The sequence below is a fragment of the Pseudorasbora parva genome, chromosome 19 (genome assembly GCF_024679245.1).
Source record: "Pseudorasbora parva isolate DD20220531a chromosome 19, ASM2467924v1, whole genome shotgun sequence".
Classification (NCBI taxonomy): Eukaryota; Metazoa; Chordata; class Actinopteri; order Cypriniformes; family Gobionidae; genus Pseudorasbora; species Pseudorasbora parva.
The window spans coordinates 18,486,673-18,494,794 of record NC_090190.1 but is presented as its reverse complement, the minus strand read 5'-3'; the positions used below and the strand labels follow the sequence as shown (position 1 = coordinate 18,494,794).

Here is an 8,122-nt window from a genome sequence, read left to right as displayed (position 1 = left end):
CCTCTAGACTGACCAATCAGAGCGAAGAGAGCCTGTTAACTGTTTTTGAGCTATAATTTATTGGAATATATTTTCTCTACGCAGGAAAACATTATTTTAAAAGTTCAGTGTTTAAGATAAATAAACAGCAAAATAGACATATTTGATCCAATGTGCCATATGCTATAGCCTACATATTTAAAATAAAAAAAGAAACGTGTCTCCTTCATCCAAATTAAATACACTTAAAATAAATAAAATAAAAATTTATATTTTTTATTTTATTAATTATTATATAGGCCTATATATATATATATATATATATATATATATATATATATATAGGCCTATATAATGCATTTATTCGCGAATAACATTTTATTATTATTAATATTATTATTGCTCAGTGTTCATGTCAGTAACGTTGTAAGTAGGGGCTCTTGTCAAGGCATGACACCAATCTAGCGAGCTATGAATTGCAAATGATTCTAATGTTCTTTAGCAACGAATTACGACTACATTAAATTAGCAATACAACAGACATATAGCCCTTCTAAATCTGCCCATGGCAAACGCTTTTTCATGACAATACGCAATTAGCTTGCTGCATTGAGGAGGCTAAATTACCATTTTCTTTACACAGCGTTGTCCAGATGCTCTAACTGCTGTGAGCACACTATGAATGCAGTTATCGTTTATGTGCAAACTCTGTTCCCATTTTGATGTGAACATACGACTGCTAATTATTAAAGAGCGACGCCAAGTGGCACATATGCGACAATTTCTAAAACAGTTAGAAGGACGTTGGTTAGCCTGAGAATAAATGAAAGATTGATCCAAAACAACATTTTCTACACGGTAGTCCAATAGATAAACATAGAACATAATTCACCTACACCTAAGTCTACTGTGCAGGCAAATTGGGAAAAAGAACATGTGTCAGACTCATCAGCTATTTTTCGTCAGTATGGACTCTCTTTCTCAACACTCTGTCACGCGGCTCCCCCTGGTGGTCACATTAACAAATGACGGGGACTCAAGCTCATTTTATAAATAGCTGCAACGGAACAAATGAATAAAAAAATAAAAAAGCATACATTATTCTAAAATCAAATACATGGTGGGTAAATAAAGTTTTTGAGATTTCGTGAGAGGAAATTCACATGGTAAGATGGCCGTTATGGTAATATTGTCCATTGTTACATTTATCGACCATGTTGTCCCTTGTAGGCCATACGTGGAATGCGCTTCCAGTGATTTGCATTATCTACTCTATTCAGCAATTGCGGAAGAACTGGAAGAATCAGTGAACAGAATCAGAAAAAAGTGGTGTCATCAGATTGTTTAGACTGCGGCAATACTTATTGACCGACATTTTCTGTAGTGCCATTACCGTGATAATAGGCTATAATAAAGTGTTTAGGCCTAAACTTTAAAGCTGGGTTGCTACGTTGACCTGGTTGATCCCCGAGTGGTTTGAAAACTGCATTAGTCAAACCAAACCCTCTTGCTTTGTGAATTGAAGAACACAATTAGGTAGGCTATATCCTTTAAGCACTCACCTGAAAATCAAAGGCGAAAATATTCAGTATCTTTAGATTACCATTCAGAAGTTTGGGGCTGGTAAGATTCATGTCTCTTATGCACACCAATGCTGCAATGATTTGATCAAAGCAGTGTAACAACATTAATATTGTGAAATATTTCTCAAATTTGATGATGATTTGGTGCTCAAGAAACATTTATTATCAATGATGAAAATAGTTGTGTTGCTTATATTTTTGTAGAACTGAGACATTCTTTGACAGAAACAGAAAAGAAAAACATTTATTGGACAAATACATTTTCTAACAATGTAAATGTACGTTCACTCGTGTTCGTAATTGAATGTGAAAAAAAAAAAACAATCTTACTGAACCCAAACTACTGACACTGAATGAACTAGATGGGATAAAATGCCCACCAATCCCTGGACTGGGACATTAAAATGTCATAAATGTCCATGTAAAATATTAACTATTTATAATCTGTTATAGTTATAATTTTATATTTAATGGGTGTGTTATTGTTGTTCTTCCATTAAGATAAAAAATAAGAAGATTGTGATTAAAATCTTTGGTGGCAATCCTAAAACTACAGAAGGGCTGTAGTTACCTAATTTTGGCATATTCTTTATGAAAGCAAAACTTGATCATTATGGTTAAAGGTAACTGTTGTTGTTGTTTCAAAACCTACATAATGGGTGTTCATGGATATGAAAGTATACAGTATAGGCAGGGAAGAATAATGGGTGAGTTTCAAACTTAACCTCAAGTTCCCAAGTTCTTGCCAGTTCCTTTAAGTCTAACTGTAATCCAAGAAAAAATATTTATCAATTACTAAACATTACCCAGCATACACATTTTAGTAACCAATGAGGTTTATTGAATTATGGCTTTTCAAATTAAATAGCAATGTATTAAAATTATATTAATATTCTGTCAATATATGAAAATTATGCTGTCTTTCACATATTTCAAATACAACTGCAGAGTCTGTGCATGTTCTGTAAGTGAAGAGTAAAACCGTTAGATAGTAATAAAACAGAGATGTATCATGTTGAGCGGTTCAGTCGATAAACTCGCTGCTAAGCTGAAGCTGAAACCCCTCCAAATGTTCCTTCAGTCTCTCTCTGACATCTCCCGCCACTGCTGTGGGCCTCAGCTCCGACTGGTGTGTGAGCTGACCGTTTTCCCAACCCGTAGATGTCAGTATCATAGAATCGCACTTCACAGTCAGTCCATCCCTTTCTTCAGTGGCCTTTGACTGAAATGTATCCAATATTGTCTGAGGCTGCACAGTCTCAATCACAGTCTCAACATCGACTCGGTTCCTTTCCCCTGTTTCGGCAGCGACTGGCATCAGAAGGACATGCTCGTCAGTCTTTTCCTGTACCCAAAAGAACTGCTGTCCCCCTCCCTGCTCGATTTCCATTTCGCTCTTTTCCTTTGTGGCGAGGTCCGGGAGAAGAAGTTGTTGATGTGGCTGGAGCACTTGGATTTGCTGCAGGTGGAACGGCGCAGAAGTTTCCTGCATTGTTGCCGAGTATTGAATAGGTCCAGGCGCAGTGTGTATGTCAGCCTGTGGATGCAGTATAGTGAGTTGCTGGATTGCTTCTGCATTATTGTGGAGCTCAGAAGATGCTTCCTCCTCTGCATTCAATGGGTGCGGTTGCAATTCCATGGTGACCACCTGCATTGTGTCCTCATTCTCCATGCTCTCACAGTAATATAAGTAGTATCCTTGTTGCTCCACAGGTGCCACAATGTTCCTAGAGTTCTCTGGCTTTTGTTCTTTGAGTACCTTGGCTTTCCTTTTGACTTCCTGGATTCTCTTAGGTTTATGTCTTGCCTGGGGACCTTGAACCTCATCAGATCCTACAGCTGACTCTTTGCACCCGCTTATTTTGTTTCCTTCGTTGTCCCTTCCGCAATAAAAACAGCACCCTTCTTCTTCTTCTGCTGTGACTTTTCCCCTCGTCTGTCCCTGTCCATTCCATCCCTCAGCGAGAAGATCTATTTCATCAGTTGCACCTTCATTTGCACTCTCCTCCAATCCCTCAAGATTGCAACCTCTCTCCATCTTCGTCCCTTGTCCCTTTTGAGAAGCCCAGTTTGAAAACCTACCTCCCCGGGCCTCCTTTCCTTTCACCCCATCTCGCGTGCGAGACGACAGGGTACTCCTAAGTCGGTTCTCTCTGAGGCGCAGCAGAGCATGGCGTAGGCGGTTCTCCCGCCGGCGGGCGGCACTCAGAAGACGCAACGCTTTTTCCAAGCTGTCGATGGCTTTGTCGTAACGTTTCCGCCACACTAGAGGGCACAGCTGAGCGTAGTTGTGCTCTTTCGGCAAGTAAAAGCCGGGAGGCGGGGGGAGACGCTTCATGTAGCAGGATGGAGAAGGTGGACGTGGAGAAGGTTGAGGAGAAGAGGGGTCAGGTGGTTTGTCATTTAATAATGTCTCTCCAGACGTTTGAGGAGAAGGCTGACCATGCTTATCCTCCTCTTCGCCTTTTACACACTCATTATCATCTACTTTTTGCACCACAGTTTCATTGTTGAAGACCTCCTGGCTTTCTCTGGAGTCACTGGAGTTCTTGACACTGAAAAATTAAGTACAGCGTTATATGTAATTTGATAATTACTTTTACACGTCTTGAAATTAAAGTGTACTGCTGATTGTACAGACAAGCATTTATGTTAAACCTAAGTATACTATAAAGGCACAATATGTAATTTTCGAGGCCGCTGAAGCTAATGAGAGACAAGCACGATACAGTGCTCGATAGCAGGAGCTTTTGTGCAGCAGACGGCCTTTTCCGCTTCTTACAGTCAAGCGTATGTGGGGTAACGCAACGCAGTGAATGTTTTAGCCTTTTTTAATAGTTGTGTTCGAGTCCCTCAATCGTCCTCAGTGTGAAAAGATGGATCTCAAAATCATACAATCACTGCTGGAGATGGTTCAAATATGCAAAAAAGATAATGGAAAACTGAAGAATTTTTAATTTTCTGATGAACAATTGGCAGTCATTTAACAGACATCGTGACTTTGCGTAAACATACATGCCACTTTCTAAAGCCAGGTGGTGTGTTATCTATACGCATTTTGAGCTATCCACATATACGTCTACGCCGTGTGATTCCGCGTGAATGTCTACGCAGAAACGAACCATCATCCCCGCATGTGATTCCACGTGAATGTCTACACCGAAACAAACCATTATGTGTGTGTGTGATGGGTAGGTTTAGGTGCAGGGGCGGTGTAAGGGGATAGAATGTACAGTGTAAAATCCATTACGCCTATGGAAAGTCCCCACAATTCACAAAAACACAATGTATGTGTATGTGTGTGTTTACATTAACACGCAATCGCAAGGTAGGCGTTGATAAACACGCTAAAAAGGGATTATTTGTCTTGATAGCACGCCAAAATGGCATAAGCATTGGTGTATCATACATACGCCATTTCATGAGATCAGTCTGTCAGGATAAACAAGGGACTCATGAACAACCACAATAAAACCAAAAAATTATGAAATTATGATTATGAAAATTATTTGGATAAAAAAAATATATCAATGGTTCATAACTTCATACACTTTTGAATAGGGTCATTTTAATAAATTCAGCATTTTATACTTTTAACTAAATGTAAACTTTTTTAATGTAAAAGATCTTATTTAGGACAGTACTAAATAAATTTTTTTTATATGATCTCTCTTATTTATTTTTTTAAATTATTTACATTTTTCCAGATTCTGCAAGCGGTTCACATGCTTTTTCTTGCAACTCTGTGTGTATATATATTATATATATATATATATATATATATATATATATATATATATATATATATATATATGTAATTACACATTTGTAATGAAGTTGCAATTTAGTACATTTAATATCGAATAACACACTAAAGTTAAAATCAAGTACTTGTATTTTAGGATTAGTCAACAAATAAGTTTACTTCTTTAAAGCGTGACAAACGATTATTAAAAAATAATTTAATATATAAAAATTATTTTAATGTATTTGACATTATCACAAAGTGTACTTATGTGTTAAGAAACAGTAATCCCTTCTTATGTACATTAAAGTGGCCCTTTATTTAATTAATATTACATAACTTACAAGTAGTTAAAAAAAAAAAAATACTTTTACGATTGGAAGTACACTACAAGTGCACATGCAATACAATACAAGTGCAATACATTTTTTCACTTGAAAAAGCACAATAGAAAGCTATTGGTCTTTAGGTAAGATACCTGATATATTTTTCCACATTTCGAGGTCTGCCTCTCCGTTTTGTTGCACCTTTCCCAGCAGTGCCTCTTTCATGAGGCTGAATTTCAAATACAGTGGGAATAGCATTATCCTTCAGTCTGCGATAGCCACTAGAAAAAAGAAATAAAGAGAAAGAGGTATCAGCATTATTCATGTATTTGTACCTTCTAATACATTGTATTCAACAGCAGATTTATACGTAAACTTTTTTTCGGTCATTACTTCTATGAAAATTTAAGAGTCTAATAAGCAGCAGACCTGACTCCAGAGAGTTCAAAGCTATTAGGGGTGAAGTGTTTAGAACAGAAATAGATGAATCCACTCTGGGGATCCCACTGGCCTTTTCCCTCAGGCCCTTTGCGATGAGAGTTGATAATCCAAGTTGTCCGGCGAGGGTTTCCCTTCTTTGGCAACCTAGAAAATGTAGCATAATAAAAAATGTTAAGATCATTTAATTACAACCCTGGAGCAACTCCCGTTGAGACATATTCTTTTACACTCATTTTCAACGCACAAAACAATAATATTGGCAATAAGTTGAAACCAATGCAAATTATTATTATTAAGAATCTCGTGTAGTTCAGTGAATTGATCACTAGGAGGCAGATATTAATCATTGTAGTTTCTCTTGAGCTGACCAAAATGTTGTTTATTTTGAATCAGAGGGCATGGAAACATTCAAACTATTAGACTGTTAATCACATATACTTTCTATTGTTAACCTTTTTAAAATGAGCTTTTTAATGCTTAAGCAAAAGTAAAACACCAGTGTCAGTGTAAATATAAACAGATCACAAGCACTGGTTCACAAATTGTTGGGTTACCGCAGGAAGAACAAGGTCTGAATGCAAATATTGAAATATGAAGTCTGTTTCAACATGGCCACTACTGATTTGGAAACATTTATGTGCACCTGTGAAAAGTGATTCCAGATTTCCGAACGTCTTTTGTGTCTCGTGACTTGCAACCTGCAGCAGAGCAGTGTCTGGGCATCTACAGAAAAAAAAAAAAAAAAAAAACAACAACAAAAAAAAAAAACACTCATTTTAAATCAGATCCGAATAAATCAGATAAATAATATAAAAATAAATAGTTCTGCTAATAAAAACAAAACAAACAAACAAAAACACTACATGTGCACTAGAAGGGTGACTATCTTATATTAACCCAGCCCATCATTATGTATCATATCTAACTTTTTCAAATGCTACTAGCTGTAAATAAGATGCAGTTAAATGGAAATTGTAAAAACAATACAACATAAAACAAACAAAAAAATATCAGATTATTTTAAGAAATAATAATACAAATATTATAAATATTAAATTATTATTTTTAATATAAAAAACAATATAAATAATACATATAAGATAACACCATTAACAATAAAAAAAAATTAAACTCAAATATAAATTTAATTATGCATGTTTCATTATTATTATTTGATTTTGATTTTCTTAAAATAGCATGCCAGTTCTTCGCTGACAATTTCAAACGGTGGTAAAAGGCCCTATATCATAAACTTTTTTGTTGTTGCAGTTTTTCAAGCAGCCGACTATGGGCGACCGATCGCCCGTATCGATGTTGACTTGATGTCAGCTCACGTATGTGATGGTTTGAGGCTACAGTGTCGTCTTTAGATAACTACATAGCAGGCTGCTAAAACAGCCGATACTTAAGGTGGCATCTGACATGTTACTCATCTGAAAACGATATAAACCCAGACTACTGAATAAAAATGCTGACTGCTTTTCTGGCAAAGAATATTCCCAGCAATATCTGTCTTTAATAACATCCTCTAGACTCACCACAAAGGCCTGCGACCTCACGAAGATGGCCGTCTTCTTCTTCCTAGGCGCTGTGAACTAGACCCGCCTTTCTGCAGCAGCCAATCACAGCTATGTATTACTGTGACGTTGCAAACTTGCAATAAAACGTAGCTTTACCCTTTAAAGGAACAACGCAGATACTGATATCATTGTTTTATAACATCACAGTCACTAAACAAATCAGTTTATGTGATTTAGAATGTGGAACTTTTTTTAAAATGTTCTTTAGGAAATACAGAAATAGTCTATAACTATGCTTGATTTAACCACAGCAAGTAGGCTAAGCCTAGCCTAAAAACAATTCCCTGTAACTTCAGTCATAATTTTGAAACAGAAGACATTTGAGTTCATTCCGATTTTATTACAGCATTTAAAATGTAAAATGATGTGCTTTAGACAAAACTTCTTAGAAACATTTAAGAATAATTCCACAATGATGACTCTTAACATGTTGTCTTACCCCACCTTATATCTTTAACATGTTTGATT

At 36.3% G+C, this 8,122-nt stretch overlaps 1 protein-coding gene across 1 annotated transcript; it reads right to left on the bottom strand.

Moving 5' to 3' along the window:
- Positions 1-2,380: 2,380 nt before the first annotated feature.
- Positions 2,381-7,689, bottom strand: thap7 (THAP domain containing 7). The gene is made up of 5 exons (XM_067426513.1): positions 7,613-7,689; positions 6,718-6,797; positions 6,063-6,218; positions 5,786-5,914; positions 2,381-4,117 (listed from the first exon to the last, which is right to left on the bottom strand). Exons 2-5 carry the CDS (start codon positions 6,795-6,797, stop codon positions 2,587-2,589), a joined length of 1,896 nt encoding a protein of 631 aa, XP_067282614.1. The 5' UTR covers positions 7,613-7,689; the 3' UTR covers positions 2,381-2,586.
- Positions 7,690-8,122: the final 433 nt, after the last annotated feature.

Bases quoted from the DNA above. Each gene is read 5' to 3' on its own strand.
- thap7 (XM_067426513.1), bottom strand. From the start codon at position 6,797: ATGCCCAGACACTGCTCTGCTGCAGGTTGCAAGTCACGAGACACAAAA. The intron at 5,915-6,062 runs GTCTGCTGCTTA...TCTTTTTTCTAG, and splicing joins TTTGAACTCTCTGGAGTCAG to TGGCTATCGCAGACTGAAGG. The intron at 4,118-5,785 runs GTATCTTACCTA...TTAATTTTTCAG, and splicing joins AATGTGGAAAAATATATCAG to TGTCAAGAACTCCAGTGACT.